The sequence below is a fragment of the Balaenoptera borealis genome (genome assembly GCF_965194805.1).
Source record: "Balaenoptera borealis genome assembly, chromosome: 11".
NCBI classification, from domain to species: Eukaryota; Metazoa; Chordata; class Mammalia; order Artiodactyla; family Balaenopteridae; genus Balaenoptera; species Balaenoptera borealis.
In genome coordinates, this window is record NC_138868.1 from 57,731,165 (window position 1) to 57,755,565 (window position 24,401).

Here is a 24,401-nt window from a genome sequence, read left to right on the forward strand (position 1 = left end):
TGAGGGGGTGATGGGGCCTGAGATGGTGCCTGGCACCTAACAGGCAGCTCACATGGACTGAAATGTTCTTCCCTGAAAAAAGGCGTGTTGAAGTCTGCGACAGACTGAATGTCTACGGCCCTGCACCTCCAATTCATATGTTCAAATTCTAACCCCCCAGTGTGATGGTGTTAGGAAGTGGGGTCTTTGAGAGGTGATTAGGTCCTGAGGGTGGAACCTGAAGAGCTCCCTCACTCCTTCTGCCATGTGAAGAAAGCAGCAGGAGGGGGCCCCCCCAGACACCAAATCTGTAGACACTTTGATCTTGGACTTCCAGCCTCCAGAACTGTGAGAAATAAATGTCTGTCGTTTAAGCTGCCCAGTCGATGGTATTTTTGTTACAGCACCCTGAACAGCCAGAGACAAAGTCCTAACCCCCAGGACCCCAGAATGTGACCTTACTTGGAAATAGGGCCATTATCGATGTACTTAGTTAAGATGAAGTCAAACTGGAGTAGGATGGGCTCCTAACTCAATATGACCGGCGTCCTGATAAGAAGACAGCCATGTGAAGACAGAGACATGCGGGGACAAAGGCGTATGATGATGAAGGCAGAGACTGGAGTGTGCTGTACAAGCCAGGAACGCCAGGAATTGACAGCGGCCCATTGTAAACTAGGAAGAGACAGGGAAGGATTCCCCTGCAGGTCTCAGGGGCAACACGGCCTTGTCAGTAGCTTGATTTTAAACTTCTAGCCTCTAGAACTGGGAGGCAATACATTCCTGTTGTTTTAAGGCACCCAGTTTGTGGTACTTTGTTACAGCAGCCCCAGCAGACTAACACAGCATCCAACAAGTATTAGTTCTGATCTCCTGTTTGCTCTTTCTGGGCTTCAGTCTACAACTCGGCACTATGGGCGTGAACATTCATCAGGGGGACGCTGTGAGAACCCATTCTAAGCTACACATTATTAATGGAACGTCATGTGCCAGGTCCCGATTATACTGAGATAGATAAATAAACCATGGTCTTGCCTAGAGCTACATAAATCTGTGAGAACGTTTCTAGATAAATACAAAACGGGCCGCTGAAAGAAAAATAATGCCTCCGGCCAAGGCACCGACTTCAGCAGGTCTTCCAATCCCCCTCACCCCTGCCCTCAACCCATAAAACAGTGCTGAGCTCTGAAGGGGATGGCAAAGTTAACAATCACTCAGACTTAAAAGTTTCCCCCCAGCTTTTGAGCTACAGATATTAAGTTTCATTAAGACATCGTTGTGGTGGAAAACAAACTTAACAATGGGCAGCTCTTTTTCCATATGAATCAGCCAGCTGTGCAGGAATAAAAAATAAACCCAGCTCCCCCGTCCCCTCTGGGGATGCCGGCATGGGCTCACTGTGCTGGTGCTATGACAGCAGCTCCCAGGAACCACCACACTCTGCCAGGGCCTGGACTTCTGCGGCCTGGGACATTTCTGTGGTCCCCCAAACTCCCTGTCTGTGAACACACTTTGGATTTGTCTCAGAGCTGTCATGCTCTCTGGACTAATACCAGCCTCAGCCACCGCTTGGCAAACCACCCCTGTCAGTGCCCACCTGTCCCTACGTGTCAAAGATGCCCCATGGCAGTGAGAAAGCACAGGTTTTGGAGTCGGGCAGATCCGTGTATGAATTCATCCTGCACCACTTACTAGACAGACAGGTGGCTTTCAGGAAGTCACTTTACCTGTCTGAGGCTCTATTTCCTCATCTACAAAAAAAAAAAAACAACACAAAATACCAATCATGCTGAGATATGAAGAGGATGAAACAAGATTATCTATTTAAAGAGGCTCAGCTGGTACCTGACTTATAATAAATATTCAATAACATTTATTATTTATTGAGTACCTATGTATTATTAGGTAAGTAATTATTTAGTAGTACTTAATTAATATAATAGTACTTCTTATTAACTAAGTAATTTTCATTATTATTTTCCCAGGTTGCTGTGATTTATCGTGGGACAGGCCACTGAAGGGCCTTGAAGCCAGCTGTCCTCCTGGGACACTGGGTCTTGGGATGAGAAAGACAAAAGTAGTTCCTAACAGCCAGGAGTGGCCTGGCCCTCACAGCTCAGCAGTGGCTTTCTCCTGTTGAATACAGACAATAGTACACACTAACTTCAGACAGGAAACTCTGATCATAATGGACCTGGACAAAGGCAAGGCCACTCTGCAATCATGTCTGACCTTAGACAAAAACTGAAAATTGTCCAAACCACAAAATGACCAAAAAGCCGCCCCCCACCATCCTGGCTGATGTGAGTAACTGCTGCTGCTTTTCCAATTACAACTTTAACCTCACTTCATTCTTCCTGCCTTCCACATACGATTCTTTATGACATCCGGGCACAGAATCACCCCTGCTTCCTGACAGTATCCAGAGCAAAGCTCCCCACTTCCTTGAACTCACCTGCCCCCCACCAAATAACCTAATATAGGGCCACATCCTGTACATCATTTCATACACCCTTTCCTGGGACACCCAATGAATCCCCAGGATGTGTGTCCTCCCTCTTTGCAAAGAGTCAATAAACCCATCTTGGTTCAACTACAGGTGAGTTCCTGGTCATCTTTGGCTGGAAGGCCTAAAAGGGATTTGGATGCTGCCCTGCCCTAGCAGAGAGGGAGTCTGGGACTTTTTCACACCTGACCACAGGTGAAGCTTTCTCCCCTAGCCTACTTTCTGTATCACATAGGCACACTGGACCCACAGCCTCCAAGCTGCCTTTTGCCATTGGAAGTCCTGACAGCTGCGTTCCAGGATCGGTAGGCCTGAGAGGCCATCGTGGTGAACGTTCTTCTTCCTGTGGTCCTGTCCCAGCTCTCCCTGCATGGGTGCTCAGAGCTACAGGTCTTAGGAATCATTTTATTCAGTTGCCTCAGCAGGGCCAGGTTTCTTCCGCTGGTCCTCTGCCTGATGGCCATCCAGGGTCGTTGATGGCACTCACGTGGCACTCTGTGGGATACTGCCTAGCTATGTGTTTGTCTTCTCTACACCGTGAGCCCCTGGGGCCAGAGTCCATGCCTGCTTCATCTCAGCATTTGTGCAGCACTAACGCACTGCCTGCCACGTGCTACTGAAAGGATGCACACGTGTCCATGGCACCTGTTCAGTCACTGAGCCTCACAACTCCCCTCCCCCCCACCTCAAACCATCAATACCACTGTAGACCAAGTAGCACTGTCCCGCTGTGAGATCATTTAACATGCTTTTCTTTTTCCTAAGATCCATCATTTTATTTTCTCTTCTCTTTCATTACCAGCACCAGTAGTGAGCTTTCTGTATTAAGCAATTTCTTTTAATTTCTTTCTTTCTCAATAAAGTTTACAATCACTGTTACTGCCTGAAAGACGAAGCATAGAGAAAGGTCTACACAGCTGACCGGAGAGGTATACGCTGGGTGAGCGGCTAGGATTCCTCACTAGTAAACAGGAGGGGAGGACCAGAGGCTTGTGCAGAGAAGAGTCAACACAGCAGCCTAAGATCCTTAGAAAGGTGTGCTTGCAAGGTTGGCTCTTGGCTGGCATCTGGAAACTTGGCTGGTAAACAGTTCCTTACCTGATATAGAACCTTCTCTAAATGAGAAGGGTGGCTTACTGTGCCTAGACTGTGTGGACAAATAATGAGGGCTTATGCTAAATACCTGCTTCCCCCTGAGAGTCTGGCATTTTGGCCTGTGCTAGGCAGAGGGTGCCTATGCGACCAGCCCCCGATAAAATCTTTGGCCAAGGGGTCTCTCTTGAGCTTCCCTGCTGGACAGCACTTTTGTCATCACAGTTCATTACTGGAGGAATCAAGCACGTCCTGAGTGACTCTGCTAAGAGACAGCGCTTGGCAGCTTGCACCTGGTTTCCCCTGGATTTCGCCCTGTGCATCTTTCCCCTTTGCTGGTTTGCTATTTATCCTTTTGCTATAATAAATATTAGCCATGAGTCCCACTATGTGCTGAGCCCTGTGAGTCCTTCCAGTGACTCACAGAGCCTTCAACACCCCTCGACACAGGCTTCAAGTTCGAAGGTCCACTGTCAGGGTTCAAAGACAGGATGGGGGCTCAGGTGCCCTGGACCAAGGTGGCGATGTGATAATTCATGAAGTGTCAGGTATTCATGGTGTCATGAGCTCTGACATACTTCCTAAGTGTGAAGAATAACAGCCAAATGCCAGAGTAGACACTTGAAGAGCTTGTTAGATCTAACTGGGGAAAAAAATGACACGGCATTTTCTCCAACTAAAACGCATCTTTTAGCACTAACTCTAGCGCTGAGGTAAGAAATTATTGAAAGTGGTGGATGCAGGTAGAAAGTGGGGTAAATCCTTTGGGCTTAAGCCGCTTCTCTCCTTTTCCAACCACGTGAGGCCCCAGGGCGGGAGATGCCCAAGGAGCCTCGCTTGTCACATGCTAACTTCTGACTTAGCCATTTGGTTCCTGTTTGCAGAGCCCCCTCTGCCTTTTCACAGCCCACTTCACACCCACGATGGCTCCTCTCTCCTCCCTCTGCCACCCATACAGCAGCTGGAACGGTCAACAAGTGTTTACAATTGTTTGTAATTTGTTTGCACCACACTTTGCATTTGGTTTGTTCCATACGATTATTTGTTTTGTAGTTAAGGTCCTACAAAGTGCAGAGCAGCATGCTCATTTAGGAGCCAGGCTGCTGAGCTGTAGTGGAAAGAAAAGCCCTCTTTGGTGTCTTGAATATAAAGGGTTTGGCTATTTCTTTGAAGGAAAGTTTCTTCCAGAACAGAGAGCCTGGTCTGAGAGCCTTCTCACAGAGCCGACTGGGAGAAACTGGTCTGAGGAAAATCAGGCCTGTTGGAGTCTTTTCACCCTTGACCTTGGCAACTGGGGAGTCAGCTTGGCGACTGGGGAGTCGGCTTTGACCAGCTGCCATATATTCAAGCATACCCCATTTTATTGCGCTTCCTATTTCGTTTTTAAAAAATTGTGGCAGGTTTGTGGCAACCCTGCGTTGTCAGATAATGGTTAGCATTTTTTAGCCATAAAGTATTTTTTTATTTAAGGTATGTATATAATTTTTTTTAGACATAATACTATTGCACACTTAATAGACTACAGTATAGTGTAAACATAACTTCTATATGCACTGGAAAACCAAAAAAAAATTGTGTGACTTGCTTTATTGCAATGCTCTCTTATTTCAGTGGTCTGGAACCAAACCCGCAGCATCTCTGAGGTCTGCCTGTAGTTGTGAACAGCAGTGCGTGGGTATGGGGTCAGAGAGACCTGGGGTTGAATCCCATCTCTGCCACTTTCCAGCTGTGTGATCTCAGAGCACCTTCAAATGATGATGAGACCTCTGTCTACCTCAAAGGTTGTTGCAAATGTTAAACAAAAAGTGAAAACACTTTGTGATTCACAAAATGCTGCACAATTGATAATAACAACACTATATGCTTATATAGCACTACCTAGGTGCCAGACACTATCCTAGGTGCTGTAACTCTCTGAGCTCATTTAATTCATAACCATGCAATGAGGCAGTCAGTAGAATTATCCCCATTTTATAGGTGAGGACACTGAGGCACGGAGAGATTTAGAAACTTGCCTTGTGTAACACAAGGTAACACAGTTAATGAGTAGAAGAGCTGGGGTTCAAACCCAGGCAGTCTGGCTCCAGAGTCTGTGCTTATAAGTGTAAGTTGTGGTTTTTTTTGGAGGGGATTTTGGCACCTTTTAAACCACAAAAGCATTGGTTGTCATTCACTCAAATTTTTGCATTCCTGTATCCATGAGGCAATGTTTATCAGGGGTAAGACCTTTGGATTCTAACTGCCCTGTGTTACGTATCAGCTTTGTGATCTCCTGGCTGGCAAGTGACTTAAGCTTTTGGGGCCTTAGTCAGCTTGGGGAACCCAGACCAGGTGGCCTAAATGGCAGAAATGTATTTTCTCACTGTTCTGGAGGGTGCCAGCATGGTCAGGTTCTGGTGAGGACTCTCTTCCTGGCTTGCAGACCGCTGCCTTCTTGCTGCGTGCTCATATGGATTTTCCTCAGTGTGTGTGCCTGGAGAGAGCAATCTCTCTCTTCCTCTTCCTAAGGCAGACTAATTCCATCAGGAGGGGCCCCCCATCCTCATAACCTTACCTAATAAGCTTAAATATCTCCCAAAGGCCCCATTTCCAAATAGCATCACATTAGGGGTGAGAGCTTCAACATAAGAATTTAGGGAGGGACACAATTCCATCCATTCATCATCCATAAAATGGGTGGGAAAAACCCTCTATCTAATGGGCTGATGTCCTCATCTGAATCAGGGATAGTACCTGCCACCTTTGACCGCTCCCTGCTTAAACCTTTTTTTGGGGTTTCTTATGCCCTTCACGGGAAAGGCTGAAGCCAGCAATTCAGTCTACCATGCTGGAACCCAGCTTTCCTCTCTGGCCTCAACTCTTAATTCCCATAGGCTCAGCCATGACAAACTTCTTGCTAATTCCCGAACAGTCCATACAGCTGGGAGTCAGACCTGAGGCTCCTTTAATTGAGGCTCCTTTTCTTCACCACTGCTGCTCCCCGTCATCAGAGGAAGTTGGGCCCGCAGCTTTGGGAAGAGTCTGGGGGAGGGTCTGGGCTCCTCTGAGACCTCTTCCCTAAAGAGGTCTTTTGTGGGGTTTGCACTGAGCCTGGTTCCGGGGATCCTGTGGGTAATGACCGTCACTCTCTGCCCACTATGCTTCATGTATCAAACCCATATTAACCCCCAGGAGCCCTTCCTCACACTTTGCTTCACATGTTTCCCTCCAGTCCAAAGTTAAAGGAAAGAAAGTCATTTCTATATTGTGGTCAGTCTGCCTGGGTTGATTAGTGTGAAATTAAATTTGTGGCAAGGATCCATGGGCTGAGGGAAGCCAAATTCATCTCGACACGCTGGCTGCATGTGGCGCTCGTGCGTGTTTGCCCTGGGTTCCTCTCCACTTGCCTTTGTGCTGATGGAGAGATCCAGCTGGTTACATGAACCCAGATTAAGGTCCCTGTATCCTCCTGTCAGCTCATCCTGTTTGGGGTGCTTTTTCTGCTGCCCGTAGCTACTCAAGGGCTTATCAGTTACCCCAACAGCCATTTACATAGGAGGAAGCTGTGGGAGGGAAGGGGAGAGATGGCCAGGTCCTACAACTCAGGGATTCCAGCTCTGTCATTATATAAGCCGTGTGACCTTGGGCAAGTCCATCTGATCCTGAAGCCCAGCTTCTTTTAACTGAATCATGAGGCCCTGCCCAGAAATGCACTCATTCTCCATAAGGAGGCCTTAGAAATACTACGCCAATAGTTTTTAGACAAGACTATGACAGCATGAATCAGGGAATCTTCAAGCTGAGGGGTCCTTGAAGGAAAGGAATTAACATTCATCAGGTCCTGCTATGTGCCAAGTACCATCTTTTAAACTTATTATTTTTTTTAACTGAATTGCATAGTAAGAAATACATTGTAACTGGCGACCCAGTACAGGTGCTGTGTGTAAAGTATAGCTAAAATAAAAATTCACAAAATAACACTGACTTCACTATGTTTCATGTAGTCTATTCTATTCTGCTCCTCTCCCATCCATTTATTACCATTATTTTAAATGATGGTGTGCTGAAACACAGCACTGATTTCAGGATCAGTTACGGTCCACAGCTGGGAAAAGGAAGCCCTGTATCTTTCATGTGCACACTTGCCTTTTGTGCTCCTTACAACTTTAGGAGGTAGGCATGTCTTCATTCCCATGTTGCAGATGAAGAAACTGAGGCTCAGTGAGATTCAGTCATTTGCACAACATCACCCAATTCCTGAGTGGCTGAGCTGGGATTCTGAGTGTGACTCCAAGCCCATGCTGTTCCCAGTTATCTTGCTGCCTGAGAATCCAATGATCCCATTTGGTTCATGGGGAAACTGACGTCCAGAGAGGAGAAGTAACTTGCTCAAGGTCACACTGGGTCTGGTGATAGAGCCTAACACTGAAACCAGATTCATCCCTGGATTCCACACGCCCCAGCACTGGAACTAGGCTCCTGTGGGCAGGAAGCTCCTTCCTCAACATCGGTTACTCTCTTTCTTCCCTGAAGTCATCCTGGATTATATGAAGTTGAAACCGGCCAAGAGCCACTCTCCCTGGACAAAGCTGAGCTTACAATAGGAAATAATGCCTTGCAAATGTCTTTTGGTAGGAAGTTTGTCATTGTGCACGTCACTGCTTCCACTGGAACTGAAAGTCATGTTGGCTCAAATTAAAAGCAAAACTCTAGATCACTGTACCTCTCAGCACACACAGCGGGTCCTAACCTAGTTTCACAAATGCAATCTATCTTAATTTAGCGTAGCTTTCCGGGTCTGTTTTTCCCTCCTCCCAGTTCAGAAGGAGGGTGTGCTTGTATTAGCACGTACTGCCCACCAGGGAGTGCTGCAGTGCGCACCAGTGGGGAGTGGATTTGGGATGTATTTAACGTCTTCTTACAAGGAACTCACAAGAACAGCAATATTAGTGGCTGTCAGATACCAGCTCCCAGATCACAGCAACTCCAGCAGAGGTGGTGCTCTGGAGAGGAGGCCCCAGGTCAGACTTCACCAAGGCAGTTTGAGGCGGCGGAGCAGAAGGAAGGGCTGGAATTATGGACACAGAGAAGCCAAGATGATAACGAAAGACATGGGACCAAGAGTCTCCTGGGGGCAGCATGACAAGGCTGGGAGCAGGAGTCGGGCAACAAGGTCAGAGATCCAGAGGATCGGCAGCTGGATGGAGGGAGTATGGTGTGAGGAACGGACAAGGGGCGTGGTTCATGACCAAGGCCATGAGCTCTGAGAGAGAAAGTGGGGAGTGGTATGGGACAGGCCAATGCTAAAGGACTCTGCAGCTGGGCTGAAGGAGCTGTGAGGCCAGGAGAAGGATCAGGTGTGAGCCCCCTCCCCTTAGAATACCTGGGACCCCATTTTGGTCACAGAACCTAAGAATACTGTGGTCTTCCTCACTGCTTATGAGGCCCTGGGGTGGAGCAGGGAAGGGCAGCTGGTTCCCCTCACCAGGTACAGATCCCAACCTCACCATCTCCACGCACTGGTCCTGGCCTGAGCGCCCACCCCCTTTCCTGAATTACTGCAGTAGCCTCCTACTCAGACACAGCCCGCTGGAGTTCAGCACTGCTGCTTCCAGAATGACCCTGTCCAAGTATTAGTCAGACCCTGTCAGTCCCCAGCCCAGAGAGCCTCCTGTGATTCTCCCTGCAATGCCCTGGCACGTGGGCCCTACCCCAGGTCCCCTCTCTGATCTCCTCCCCACTGCAGCCACACTGGCCTCCCTGATGTTTTGGAACAATCCAGACACCCTCCTGCCCCAAGGCCCTTGAACCCGCCCTTCCCTCTGCTGGGATGGCTCTTCCTCCGGACTTGCTCACCACCAGCTCCCTCACCTACCTCACAGGCCATCTTCTCAGTGAAGCCTCCTCTGGCTGCACCCCCGGTCCCACCCTGGCATCCCCTATCCCCTCTCCTGTAACACTTATCATCTTGAAACATCCTATATAATGTAGTTTTTAAACTTGTTGATCAGTCGCCCCACTGACGAGTGGGCAGTTTTGTCTGTCTGGATCAGGCTGGAACCCCAATACCTAAAACAGTAGGTGCTCAACAAACAGCTTTTAAATGACAGAGGATCTGCCTAACTCTCCAACTTTCCCTCCCTGCACACTCTGCCCCCATATTCCAGCCTCATGGGACACACCTGACATTTGTCCTCCTCCATGCCTTCATCCACAGAGAATGCCCTTTCTTCCCCCTCCTTACCTGGTAGAATCCCTCCCGTCCCTCAAAGCCCAGGGACCAGCACTTCTTCCATAAAATCTTCTCAGAAACCTACTGGTTGGACTTTTTCTCTTAAACCTCTACAACGTCTACTTTAAATGTCTTTTCTCCAGCATGTCACAATTAGAGAGTGATCTGGTATAATCTCTAGGGTCCTGAGTAGCTCTAACAGGTTACGGATTCAATTTCTTTTCCGGCAGTTTCTAACAGTGACAAAGAAGTTTACGTTCTGGATACAGCAAGAATCATCTCTCAGGTTGTGTATATTTTATTAGCCTTGAGCTAATGAAAACATGTTTCTATAAAACAGAACAAACTGCAGAGTGCAGTGGTCAAGAAAGATAACAGGCAGTGGAGTGAGGCAGATCTGGATTCAAACCCTGGCTCTGCTATTTACTAGCTGTGCCACTGTTAGCAAGTCACCTAACCTCTCTAAATCGTAGTTTTCTTGACTAAGAAAACTAGGAAATGGGGAAAGGTTAAGAATCAATGCATTTGTTAATCTCTAAGGTTCCTTCTAGCTCCCAGATTCTCAGATGCTCTGACCGTACTAGGCCCTCCTCAATCCTTCTTGGAACTTGGGGGCTTACAGTCCTCATTATGTGGATAACTCTGTCCAGTAAGAGACTCTAATTCCCTGAAAACATCGGGTACTTCTGCAGTATGGGAGGGAGTATAAGCCTGCTTATGGGGCAGAAGGGTAGTCAAATATAGGGGTATAATCCCTACCCCAGCTGAACGAACCCAGCTTCCTGTCCTAGAGAAGGGAGCCTTGTGTCCAATGGTTGAGTAGCTACAGTACTCTGGCCGCTTAGGGAATTAATGAGAGCTTTTCTTACAGATTTTTAAAACTAAATCTCGTGAGCATGGGGCCAGGGAGGGTAGAGAATAAATGGAGTTAAATTGGTAATGAGCTTCTTTCTCACTGTGCTTGAAGATGCTCACCTAATCTACACTCTCAATAAACAATTTGGCTGCCTAATTAGGTTAACCAGTAGTTTCCCTTTTGATACCCAGGCTGCTTGATAACTTGGGTGTAACCGTGATTCTGTTTCATTGTTTCTTTTCTAAGTGAATTTCTCAATTTGCCTCTGGGATTAGACCTCAGGGTAAATTCTCACTACTCCCCAGACCCACCACACCTCTTTATGCCTCCAAACCTTGGCTCCAGCAACCTGCCTCTACTGGGAATGCCTCTCTCAGATCCCTCACGCTCAGTGCAATCCTGCTCAGCTGGCCTTCAAACTCTGGTACACAATGTGAGTGGAACGAAGGGATGAGCCTTTGTACCCTCAGGGCAAAACGAATGGCTCCTTCTACTGTCATCCCACACCCACAGCTCTTTAAACAATATTAATAGCTAAAACCCTTTTAACCATTTTTAAGCCACGATTCAACGCATTAAGTACATTCACATTGTTGTGCAATCATCACCGCTATCCATCTCCAGAACTTTTCCATCATCCCAAACTGATACTCGGTACCCATTAAACACAAACTCCCCATTTCCCTTCTCCCAGCCATGGGTAACCACTGGCACACTGTTTTAGAAATGAGGAAACTGTGGCATAGAGAGGTGAGGTGACTTGCTCAAGGTTTCAGAACTGGGACATGGTCCAGGATTTGAGACCAAGGCTCCTCACTAGATTTGGAACCACCTCTTTCCACCCTGCCACACTGCCTGCTAAACCTCCACCACAGATAGGGCTGCAAGGTTGTCATAGCTCCACCTCCCCTGCTATTCACCTAGATTCTTGATTCTAGAATGATGCCTGGTCCACCGAAGGAGCTCAGCATAGCTACAGAACAAAGCACAGAACGAATCTACAAAACAGACACTGTGTCCACCTGACCCTGTGGTTGGAAATGGAGTTCACATTGCAACCTCTGCTTTCTAAAGAACATTTATAGGATGCCAAGTGTGTGCCTGGCATGATGCCAGCTCCTCCTTGCTGTGGCTCCACTCAGCAGGAGAGGCCTGAGGGCCGGCTCCGCCTGATGCCCCAGAGGGGGAAGATTTGTGTTTACATTACCCAGTCAATTCTGTATTTATTTTGGATATTAAGCAGTGACATAAAAGCTGCTGACATTAACCTTCGGGGGCAGAAATTGGCTTTAATGGACCCCATAAAAAGTTATTATTGATGGCAGCTGCATGCAGTTTCACCATGACCTCAGCAAAAGCCTCCACCACTATCAATACTGTTGACAATTACTATTGACTAATGCAAGGCCGGGCGTGGAGGCAGAGTCGGTGTTTCTGTGGCTGCAAGTTGCTGGGGGTCATGCTTTGGTGTCCTCAACTGCTGATTCCAAAAGAGTGGGCAGAGGGCTCAAACTATAGCATCAGAGAGACCTGAGCTCAGATCCAAGCTTTGCCGACCTGCTGAATGACTGGCTGTACAATCTCTGGCAAGTCAGTTGACCTTTTGGGAGCCTCAGTTTTCCCATCTGGGAAATGGGAGTGCCACGGTGCTGTCATGAGGGTTGAAGGCAATGGCCCTTGTGCAGCAGCTTGACACGATAGGTCCTCAGCATGGCCTCCCCCTGCTCCTGAAAGTGGCCGTAACGCGATGTGTTGGCTGATTATGTCCAGTGGAGTTGAGCCCTGCTCTGATGGTAAGATCAGAGTTCTCATCACAGATAAAAGACAGAACTGGGCTCAGGGGGATGAATGCGAGAGAAAGAGACGAGGGCAGGGGAGAAAGATGTGAGAGCGGAAGGGGCAGGAAGAAGAGGGGGGAAGCCGGGAAAGAACGGAGACTTCTGCATAGAGCCTGGCTCCAGCTCAGCTAGGTACACGGCCGCCGCCTGCCCTTCACCTCTGAGCCCCAGTCGTCAGCTGTAAGTTCTGGTTGACAACAAAGCTGTCCAACTCCTCGGTGGATAAAGGGGAGCCATTCCTATGGCTCCTTCACTGCCAGGATGAGTTACTGTCATTATTTAGACTCCAGTATAGCAAAGCCACTAATATAATTTTCCAGCCTGAAGCAAGTGGACAGGTGCAGGATGTCTGAGTTTGGAAGTCCAGGCCTGAAAGGGATGAGGCGGCCAGGGAGGAGCTCTTTGTTAGATCCACCTGCCCACCTCCTTTGCCTGCCCATCTTCCGTGAGCACAGTGAGACTTAGAGTGAGTGCTATGGCCCAATGCCGAAATGCATGATCAGAAGGAGAGGGTGGTATGGCCAGGGAAGCAGGCAACCATCTCCCTGTCCCTGTTACCAGAGCCTGAAGCTCTTCAGGCTCGCCGTCGTTATCACCCAACAGAGGCTTAATTCAGCTGTAACTCAGCTCTCAGGGAATATACAATAAAGTGGGTGGTGTGTGCCTCACTCTGTCATGACTTTATGGAAAAATGATCATTTGTCACCATGGCAAGAAGCCTTCAAACGAACAAACAACACAAGTACTTTGCTGCAGAGGAAATTCACTATGATTAGGGCCACAAGGGTAAAGGTTTTAGAATCATACAGGCCTGAGTTCAAATCTCGTCTTGCTAGCTATGTGACCTACACAGGTTTCTTAACCTCTCTGGGCTACAGATTCCTTATCCTGTACAGTGAGGGTAATAAAACCTATCTCAAGGTGTTGTAGAGGGAGTAAATGAGATCATACAGCTAAGTACTTAGCACTGGGCATGGGGGTCTAATAATCAGTAGCAGGTATTAACTAGTATTGTTGTTATTACTATTATGTTCCTCTTGTGCACCTTCACCTTAATGTAAGGACTTCGAATCACAGAATCCTAGATCTAGAAGGGCCTACAGGTGATTCAGCTCACTTATTCCCCAAAAGTGTTGACTGGAACACTGGTCCCGTCGCATGCTCTGATAATAAAGGGTTTTTAATTCTCAGATCAATTTGGGGGATGCTGCATGTAACCCTCCTTGCTAATATCTCCGTTAGCGTGCATATTAACGTATTAAAGGCTCTGAGAAGTCCTGCAGTAAGGAAACTGGTTTAAGTTCCTTTAACTCAGTGTTCCCTACATTATTTGACCACAGGGCACTCCCCTCCACCCCTCTTCAATCTAAGAACTATTAACATTCTCAGAATACAAGGAATGCTGATTTCATTAAAACTACTTATTTTACAGATGAGGAAACTGAGGTCTAGAGAAAGGATCTAACTTATCCAATGCTACACCCCAGGTCAGTGATGGCACTGAGGCTTCCTGCCTCCCAGTTAGATACCATTTTCTCTACACAGGCCTCGCACATCAAATTCAGTGTGTAGTGCAGAAGAGAGAAGGGGGCCGCAGGCTGGGCTTGGGCCTAGGTGGGAAGGTGGATGAGGGAGTGTGGATGGCTCCCCACTGCACAGAGGGGAACCCCTTCAGCTGCAGAGGTCATTGACCCCCTCCCAGGGCTGGTGGAGTGTCAGGGGAGGGTGACACTGCCAAGCTGGTATTTGGGACCTGCTGCTCCTCCACCCCTCAAACAGGTGCGTCCCTAGGAAAATCTCCGAGCTCTCTAGCAGCAGTGGTGGAACAAACAGTTGCAATTCTGCTGCACCTGACTTTTTTAGGAGATGGATTTCTCCACCTGACCCTGACCTTACCTAGTCTCCTGCCTGATCCCAAATCTGGGATTGTGTCATGCATAACCCACTGGAGCATCCTTTTCAGAGACTAACCTACCTAAGCCTTCACCTCTGACCTGGTGTCTCCACACACGCCCCCCCGCCACCCCCAAACCACTTCTCCAATTCCCCCCACATCCTGGGGAGGAATCAAAGGATCCTGCATTTAGAGCTGGAAACCAGTAGGGGGCACTGGTACCTGGCTTGGTTCTTCCAGTTCTCGTTCAGATTGTCATCCTCACGTCCCCCTTCCCACCTCTGGTGTGGCAGGGCCAGCAGACCCCCTCACTGGACCTCGGAGAAACAAAGCCCTCCCCCGGGCAGAGGGGCTGTCCTGGTCTCTGCCACCCTCCCTAAGTCTTTGCTGCCAGACTCCAGCAGGACCCTCCTTCCTCCATGTGGACCTCATCCACAAGCTGCCCAGAGACTGTGGGCACAAGGTGCCACAGAAACGGAAATTCCCTCAGCGGGTGGCCCACTGCAGGGCTGCATCTATCTCAGGGCCCCTCAGAGATCTGCCAACAAGGTCCGAGAGTGGAGAGGAATATCCTGAAACGCGGCTCCCTTTCCTTCCCCACAAAAAAGGAGATGTGTGAATAACTTGTCCTCTTTTTCTCCCACAGCATCTCTCCGGCCTTGGAAGAGAGCTACAGAGATGAGAGTGGAATAGAGTCCAGAGACAGCCCTTCCTCCAATCTGCAGATGAGATCATGGGAAAGCTGGGGTAAAAACACGAGTTTTAAGTTACTCCAGCGTGACAGTTTTCGTGTGAAAGCTATCCTCTGATCAGCATAAGACCCTGGGTTGGGGCAGCACGCGTGGCGGGCGCCCAGGGTGGTTGGGCGGCTGGAGGCTGGAGGCTGCGTGAGCAGAGTTCTGCAGGACCAGGCACGGTGACCGCCGGAGAGGATAAGCTGCAGGGGATGGGCTTCCACTCTCCTCCAGCCCATCTGCTCCCACCCGCACAGGCACCTTGTAAGCAGTAACCCTGCCCCTTCGGCACCCCTCTCATCTGGAATGAAAGTGCGGCAACCCGTCTCCAGCCTGGCACCCACGGGCGGGGGTTTCACGCGACCCTGCGAGAGGCTCTGCCTTTTGACGACGGAGAGCAAAGCCATTTTCCACCGACTTCACCGGAGCCCCAAGGGATGGAGCAGAAGATCAATACTGTGGTTAAAACCCCGGCCCCATAACCCAGGCGCCCGGCACAGGCCAAGCAGGCCACTCACCGGTCTCCGCGTTCTCGTGCTCCGTGTCGGTGAGCGTCAGGTTGGAGTTGGCCCGGCTGGACAGGCAGGAGCTGCGCCCCGACCGCGTGCTGCGGGCCCACAGCTGCACGGGGTGCTCGGGGGACAGCACAGGGTCGGCCTCCAGGTCGGCCTCGGAGCTGGCCCCCATGGAGTAGCCACAGTGGGGGAGGCCGATGTCTGTCCGGTACAGGGTCCCGTGCGGGGGCGTCACCTCCCCCAGGCCCAGCTCACGCAGGGTGAAGTTGGTGCCTAGGAGAGAAGGCAGGGGAGCGGGATCAGGGCGTGAGGGGGGCATCTCCCACCAGAAGCCCGGCCCCTACCCTAGGACTCACTCTTGTCCTTTGAGCTCACTGTGATATTCGATGCCCGGGCCTCTCCTCTGCACCTTCTCCACCAGCCCGAACCCTCCACCCCTTTATGGAGGGCCCAATACAAATGGCCCCTCATCTGAGAAGCCTCCCCTCCTCCTACACCCTGTGTGGGAGTCACTGCTTCTTCCTCCGAGCCGCCTCTGAGAGTCCTCGGCCCTGGTCACCCTGCAGAGCAGAACTGCGTAAGAGCCTGGGTCCTCTGCTCGAGATGGCTTCACGGGGGCAGGGACCGTGTCCCATTCATTCCTAAATCCCTGGGCCTAGAAGGCAACCCGGTACCCAGTAGGGGCTCAGTACATGTCTGCTAAACCGGACGGAGAGCTTCAGCTCTCCTATTCCAGCCCAGGGAGGGCCTGCCAGCAAGGAGGGCTCCTGAGCAGGGCAGAAGCCTCGTCCATGAAATGCCAATGGTTCTCTGGGACCAGACGTTCCTTTCCAGCCAGGTCAGGAAAGCCTGGAGCAGGAAAGCGAAGAAGATGGTGCCTGGCTGGGAAAAGTGGGCCTTGCACAAGGAGGTCGGCTCTGCCTTCTGTTTCCTCATGCCAGGTGGGCTGTGACAGGAACCAGCAGCCTCTGGGGTAACCCAGGGAGCCAAGCACACAGCCGAGGCTGGGCCGCCGACAGGTCTCTGGAGGCCCCGGGAAAGCCTGGCTGTGCCCACGACAGAGGCCGGGAAGACGTGGGTGAGGGGAGTTCACTCAGGGATCCGTGTTTGAGGGACAAAGGGGATACTGACTTCCATGGGAAACACAGCCTCCACATTACTCAGTGTTTACTCAGGGACAGCTTCTTCCATATTTTTAACATTCCCATGAGTGTTTTGGGGGATGAGGAAGACCGGCAGACGAAGGCGCTAAGGATCATATTCCAGTTAAACCACCGATCTAGGAAATGGACTTACACCCAGGCAGCACCACATTTAACCCAATCCAAGCTGCCCTCGGGTACTGATGTACAGCAATGACCAGGGCGTGGTGCCTGACTTCACAGAGCTCACAGTCAGGCGGGGGACACACGGCCCAGGCCATGATGAAGGGCTAAAGCCCAAAGTGGGGGGATCCACGGAGAGTGTCCTGGGAGCACAGAGGCAGAGGGCGGGGTATCAGGGTGGGAGCTCAAAGGAAAGGTTTGCGGATGAGAGTAAACGTGCAGAGCGGAGTAAGAAGAGAGAAGAGGCAGATGCCCATGCTTTGAAGGATCCCGCAACCAGGGTCAGGACTGAAGAGGACAAGCCTGCAAAGGAAGGAAGAAGGAACTGCCAGTGAGGCAGGAGGGGAGCCCCCAGAGATGGCCTCCTCTCCCAATCGTGTGCATCGCTCTTAACCAGGAACCCCTGTGCCTCCCAGGGTCCTAGTCAGCTCCGTGTCCAGCCTGGCACAGAGTAAGTGCTCAGTGAAAGGCAGTTAAATAATCAGAGAGACACACTCTGGTAGCACGCTGGAGGATGGATAAAGGGAGAGGGAAGGTGGGAGGAGAGAACTCTGCTACCCTCACGGGATTTCTGAGGCGCCAGGGAGGTAATGGGAGAGAGAGAACTTTGTAAGCTGCAGTGCCCATGTCTGCCTATGAGCTGAGAATGACTCTCATTTGTTATTTATGAAGATAAGAGGGGCTCCCTTTGGAGCCTCACGTGCTAGGATGGCATCCAAGCCAACCTGGGCCTGGCAGGGCTCACCGAGCTGGAGGAAAGCTTTGACACCATTTGTCCCCTCCCCTCACTGAGACCCAGAGATGACAATCAGTAGCAGGCAGCATTTCTGAAGCACCTGCTCTGTGCAAGTGTCAAGTGCTCTATTTCCAGTCCTCATCAATCCTCCCCACCACTTTACAATTAGGAGGCACGGCTGTGATCCCATTGCCCAGGTGAAGACACTGAAGGTAGTAAAAATGGCAGAGCCAGAATTCAAATCAGGTCTGTCTGATGTCAGAGTTTGAGCTGTTGACCGCAAATGGGAAAGAGCTGAAGACCCCTCGTCTTTAAAGCAGGAGAGGCGGCCTTGTTAACAGGTCAGCTTTCCTGTGGATCCAGGCCTGTGGGAGAGGCACGGCATCGTCGCACTTACCTCGCAACGCGTCATCTCTTTAGTCCTCAGGACAATTCAGTGCAGTAGCGAGGACTCATGGCCATGTAACAGGGGAGGCTTAGGGGAGAGCCGGTGGTGGTCAGAACTCAAGCCCAGGCAGTCTGACCCGGAGCCAGCTCCTAACCACCTCATTACGCCCACAAGGGGGGTGAGCATGAAAACGAATGAACTAAGAACGAACTACAGGGCAGGCTCTGACCAGACCTAGGTGCCAAAATAGCGGAGTGTTGGTGCTGACGGACGCCCTCCACGCCGCTGGGCTCCCGTCCCCGCTCAAGCGCGCCCACGCCCGGGGGTGAAGGGGAGGGAGTGCGCAGGCGCGCCCCAAGCCCCGCCCCGGCCGCCCTCACCTGCGCGGCAGAACTCCTCGGCCTCCTGCGGCACCATGTCCTTGACGCGGCTGCCGTAGGCGAGGCGGGCGTCCTGGTCGTAGGCCTTGAGGGTCTCGCTGGAGCTGTAGGATTTCTGCGGGGCCTTGCCCTCCTCGCTGTCGGCGGACGAGCTGGTGTAGCGGCGCTCGGCGTCGCGGCGCCGGGTCAGCGAGCGGTACGGCTTCCTCTCCTTTACGTCCATGGCCTCCGGCCGGCGCTCCTCCACATCCACAAACAGGGTCCTTGCCGCACTCAGGGCCGAGTGGTCTGGAGCCCGAGAAACCAAAGAAAGGGCGTCAGTTCCGGCCCCAGGGGGCAAAGGCCATCCCCGGGTCCATCTCGGACCTCGATTCACCCGGCAGCGCTGTGGACAAGGGGCCTCAGGCTCTGGAGGTGAGGGCGCCGCTCCATGGCCACGCAGCCATAAGTAGCACAGGGGCGCTTGCACCCAAGGCTCGTAATGATGAATCCTTTCTCTTCCTGCTACACGACCGAACCTATCTCCCCTGTGAAGATGCCCTCAGCCTCTCCTTCAGTGATGCCTATCAAGGAGGCTGACAACAAAGGCCAGAGGGCACTAGTTTTCCCGATCCCGCTAGATGCGAATCACGTGTGTGCTCCCATCAGGCCTCCGGCTGGGACAGGGCCTCACACAGAACAGGGGCTCTTTAAGAATTTGTGAAATGAACGCCTATATTCAGGCACTGGGGTAAGCGCTTTGCATATATTATCTCATTCAATTGTCACACGTCCTGAGATATTATTACTGTCTCCAGCCTCTTCTGGAAATGAGCCAAGGTATAAACAACCAATCCACAGTTATCACCACCAGATAATTAAATAATCACCTGCTTATTGTCTGTTTTCTTGCACTCATATGTAAGCACCATGAGAGCAGGGGCATTACCTGTTCTGCTCACTCCTGATCTCTTGCACCTAAAGTGAAGCCTGGTGCCTCCAATGCATATTTAATTACACAGCCAACCCGTCTCCATCTGACAGATGAGAAAACTGAGGTTCCAGACCTCCCTCAAGGTGACTCAGGTGGTAAGTATCAAAGTCAGGATCTGAAACCAGGTCTGTCTGGCTCTAAAGCCCGAGTTTTTCCTATTTTATTATGCTCCCTGAGTCCCCTCCCTCCCACCACATAGAAGTGTCCTTCCAGCCAGGCTGGGCCGGGACTACCATGCTGATCAGAGAACTCCCTCACCTCCAGACTCATCCATCTCATTGGAGGCACCATCAGCACCTGGGGAAGCCGCAGCACCTGCCGCATATATCGGGTTTGCCAGGCTGTGTGGCTGGTAGGAAGCTCCTAATCTCCCTTTCTCCTCTTTTCCCCATCTTGACCCTTTTGCCCTAGGCCGACACATTTTTTAAAGCTGTTATGACAGCGTCTTCCTCTTTCCAAATGTCTTCCTTTGGCTCTGGGGTAGCAAACGTAGCCCCCTACAAGAGCCAGGAGGTCAGCACAGGAGGAAAGCAGGATATCCTGCACAAAGGATGATGAGCGCTCTTTCTTGAAACATACAACCTTCTCAGTTCTTTCATTGTTCCACTTTCCAGAGCAACATGGGTACACAAAACCTTCTCCCGCGTCACTGTCCTATTAGAGAAACAACAGAGCAAGAGCTGTCATCAAGGAGTCTCAGTGCCCAGGGTGGGGCCTCTGACCAACAAAGAGGGTGGGCCTGTCCAACAGTGGGTGTTCAGTGCCTACCAATGCTGGGACATAGGAGTGTAGGGGGTCTTGTGAATTTTTAAGACAAGCTGGAAATTTGGAGTTGGATGTAAAATGTATGATTTTTAAATGTAATCCATTATTATATGTAGGCCAAGTTAAACACACTGATGGGTCAGTTTTGTTCTGAGGGCTAGCGATTTCCGAGTTCTGCCTTTGATCGTGGACATCGAAGGTATCAGTATCCCTTTGGCCTGAGGATGCTCTCTTCCCTCCCAAGAGGGAAGAACCACCTCTTAGGTGGTTCTGAGGATGAAATGAGTTAATACATGTCCCTGGTACATATGATCCCTGATACACAATGGGTGCTCAATACATGTTCGCCATTATTATCATCAGAAAAAACCCACCTTTTATTTTTAAAAGGCATACTTTGGAAGGCTCCAGCTAGATGTCAGTTATAACTGGAGAAGGAACGTTCCCTCAGACATATGTTAATAAGTCTGAGACACACTTTAGGCTGTTAAATTGGTGGATGACTATGTCTCTTACCAGTGTGTACCTGTTGACTGAAGACATGGGCTTCAAGGCAGAGGCTCAGCAATTGCAAATTAAGAACACAGTCCCCAAACTCATGGCTTCCCTATTACAAAGCAGAGGCGAGGAGAACATTTGCCTTGCTCTCATTTCCTTTTCAGTCTTAATATAGTAATTCAGTAAATATTTACTTTTTTTCAACAGATGGGAGATCAGTCATGGTTCACACTCAAATTGGCATTTTTTTTAAAGTTTTTTTTGATGTGGACCATTTTTAAAGTCTTTATTGAATTTGTTACAATATTGCTTCTATTTTATGTTTTGGTTTTTTGGCCATGAGGCATGTGGGATCTTAGCTCCCCGACCAGGGATCGAACCCGCACCTCCTGCTTTGGAAGGCGAAGTCTTAACCACTGGACCGCCGGGGAAGTCCCTCAAATTGGCATTTAATTGAGAGAAAAAGAAGAGGTTGGGGTGAAAGAAATGACAGTGGAGAAAAGCTCCTCTTGGAGCAAGGGTCTGCAGCATAGCGATGCTGAGACCCTGGAGGAGTGGGAGCAGTGCCGGGGAAGGGTGCCAGAAGCACCCGCACACGTCCATGCCTACACAAGTCAGTCCCTGCTTACCCTGCTGACCTCCGGGTTCCCCACGTGACCCTTCCTGACCCTCCCTCTGCTTCCTCTCACTGCCCACAGAACAACCCGCCACCCCACCTCGACTCTCACAGACGCACACCCCTACTGCCTGCTGAAACTCTTCGCCAGGTAAGCCCCGAGCACACAAATATGCCTTTGCAGAGGAGTTCATTTCCACAACCCATTACAGACCAGTCTCGCGCTGGGACTGGGGCCCAGAGATGAGCAGGACACAAGCCTTGTGGGGGCAGCTACTGTCTCTCTGGGGTGTCAGCCATAGGGGCCATCAATGATGAGTGCTTTGATAAAGCATGAACCATAGTTGTATAACTTTCTCCTTATGCTGACATGGGGGTCATTTCTGGTCTATCTATGGGGAAGGAGAGTGGGCTCTGGCCAAGAGGAGGGAAGAATCATGTCTGCATCGGGTGCTGTGGCTGGTGCTTCCCACACAGACCCACGAGAACTCTAGTTACTTTTTTTTTTTTTTTTGGCCACGCCTCACAGCATGTGGGATCTTAGTTCCCTGACCAGGGATTGAACCCTCGCCCCTCGCTTTGGAAGCATGGAGTCTTAACCACTGGACCGCCAGGGAAGTCCCCTAATTACTTCTCATTTTAGAGAGCTGACTCAATTAGCCAGTTGGTTGATAAGTTCACACAGCCAGTAAGCCAGTGATTCTAAAATCCACTTTTGTTTTTCTTTTACATGGATCTGGTTCAGATGGATCTGGAAGGTTTGAACAGGTCTGTTAATGTGGGGAAGCCTGGAGACACATGGTGGTGATAGGAAAAGAGGCAGTGACAATACAATGACTGTTCACCTAATACCTACTCATGCTGGGAACTTTGTGCATGTTGTTTCTAATCCCTACAACAACTAGGCAGGTTAGATATTATCCTCTTATTTTATATTTTTCTCTTATTTACTCTTATTTTACAAATGAGATAACAAGCTCAAAGAGATTAAGTGATTTGCTCTAAATCACATGGCTTCCAAATATCAGGGTCTAGATTTGAATCAGAAGAAAATGTTTAAACCTGAAGAAAGGTATTACACACCTAGTACCAGAGGTTAATTCATTCGGTAAATAATCGCTAAGGACTCTTCTCTCCTAACTGTGGTGGAAGCTGCATGAAGGCAAGACACGAGGTTCCCTTGTGCCCTCCCCTCCTCTCCCCCTGTTCTCCCTTCCCCGCCTCCCCCCAACACTGACTTCCTACCCTGCCTTCCAAGCCTTGTGTGAGGCTTCGGTGGACAAGACAAATGAGCTTCCTACTCCTTGGAGCTTCTAGACAGTGGGCAAGTCAGACAGGGAGAGAGGCAGGGGAAGGACACCAGAGTGGCCCCTAACCTAGGTCAGGTGGGCCAAAGGTGGAGAGATGATTAAGGGACCACTGCTCAGAGAAAGTGACATCTAAACCATGACCAAAGAAAGTCAAGGAAAAGTGAGACAGGCCAGATGGTTTTGAGGTAAGGAGAGAAAAGAAGTCTAGATCTGTGACTTCCCAGTTTATTCTCACCTACGGTAAACATTTATTTCACACACATAAATCTACAACGTTCTAACTAAAACAAAAATTTCAAAAACCATGCCTAACCTTTCCTCAAGGGTGGAATCTGATATTTTCTATCTTATTCTATTTGACTAAAAGAGAATTATGGATGGATTGCCAACCTACAGTTTGAAAAAGACCATTCTAGGTCACAACCTGCATGAAAGTGGGAGGGGTGAGGGAGTTTGGGAACAGACAGAATCCAAACTTCAGTGAGGGAAAGAGGTCTAAGATCAAGCTTGAGAGGTGAGGAGTGAGCAGCCTGGTAGAAAAAATAAAAAGGCACTTCCATGAATGATGATAACACAAGTGGACAGTAAAATGTAAAAGTGCAGGTGGCAGAAAGCCTGGATCTGGCGATCCCAGGGGAGCATGTCCTCTAGCTGGTTTTCTGGTGCCAGGAACTGGCCTGGAAGAAAGACAAGGAGGATGTGGGACTCGGGGAGAGAAGAGGAGATGGGGAAGCAAAGCTTTTGGTGTTTGCGAGAAACTCAAAAAGCCAACTTGGGCCCTTTACATGGGCTCCAGCAATATTTATGAGAGGCAGTGGCCTGGAGCATTCACAGGGAGATGTCATCAGACCTACAGACCTGCCGAGGACCCTTTGCCTCTGCCAAAGCCTCAGAGAAACGGGGGCTGTTACAACCCTGGATTTCCTCGCAACCTCGGAAATGACCAGAGACAAGCCAGGAAATTGACTGAATTCCTACTGGACTAAAGTTTTATAAGTTTTCCTTAACATAAGCACATGGTGATATTTTCAGTTCTTAGTGTGTCAAAAAGGGCTCATAAATATTTGAGCTAAAATGTGTTCTGCAAAATATAAGTCCTAGGCAGTATCTGTGTGTGTATGTGTGCATAAAGTCATCATAAATTTTTACTTTCCTTAGTCCTTCGAAGTTTGCTCTTGCAAGTCCCTTGTTTACAACTCCAGTGTGATATGAAGGGGAATGCCAGAGAGAGAGGCACCTAGTCTGTGCCAGGTACTGTGCTGGGCGGTGAACAAACCAAAGAGGTAGGCACCGTATCCCCACCTTACAGATTTGGAAACTGAGCCTCGGAGAAACGAAGGGATGCTCAAGTTCACACAAAATGCCAAGACTGGAATCTGATTGCTCTCTTTTCCCTGTGGTAGCCCCCAGAGCACATTTCCCTGATCTGTCACATTAGGGAATCCTTGGCCTTTTAAAATGGTAAGAGAGTGATTATAATAAGGGTGGCTAAAGGCAAGGTCTTTACATGCATTACCTCGTTTAACCCTCACCAGGCCCTTGAACCATTCTCACTTGATAGATGAAAGAAACTGGGATTTTGAGTGGTTAAATGCCTTGCCCAGAGGACCACAGCAAGGACGGGGCAGAGTGAGGATTCAGACCTGGGTCTGTGCGACCCTCAGGCTCAAGCTTTTCATCAGAACCTGTCCTGCTTCTCATACAGGTCACCCCTTATTCTAGTTTGCTTAACTGTTCTATTCTTTCACTTAGTGTTTTAAGCAGTATTGATTCTTCTGATGAACC

General features: G+C 49.8%; 1 protein-coding gene across 1 annotated transcript in view; it reads right to left on the bottom strand.

Moving 5' to 3' along the window:
- TENM4 (teneurin transmembrane protein 4) overlaps nucleotides 1-24,401 on the bottom strand; it is a 756,454-nt gene that overhangs the window by 387,290 nt on the left and 344,763 nt on the right. Inside the window, exons 7-9 of the mRNA XM_082343256.1 lie at nucleotides 19,686-23,293; nucleotides 18,455-18,742; nucleotides 15,629-15,898 (exon numbers count right to left, since the gene is read on the bottom strand). Of these exons, the coding sequence (XP_082199382.1) occupies nucleotides 15,629-15,898; nucleotides 18,455-18,742; nucleotides 19,686-19,848 (721 nt within the window). The 5' untranslated portion in view covers nucleotides 19,849-23,293. The remainder of the gene's footprint in view (nucleotides 1-15,628; nucleotides 15,899-18,454; nucleotides 18,743-19,685; nucleotides 23,294-24,401) is intronic.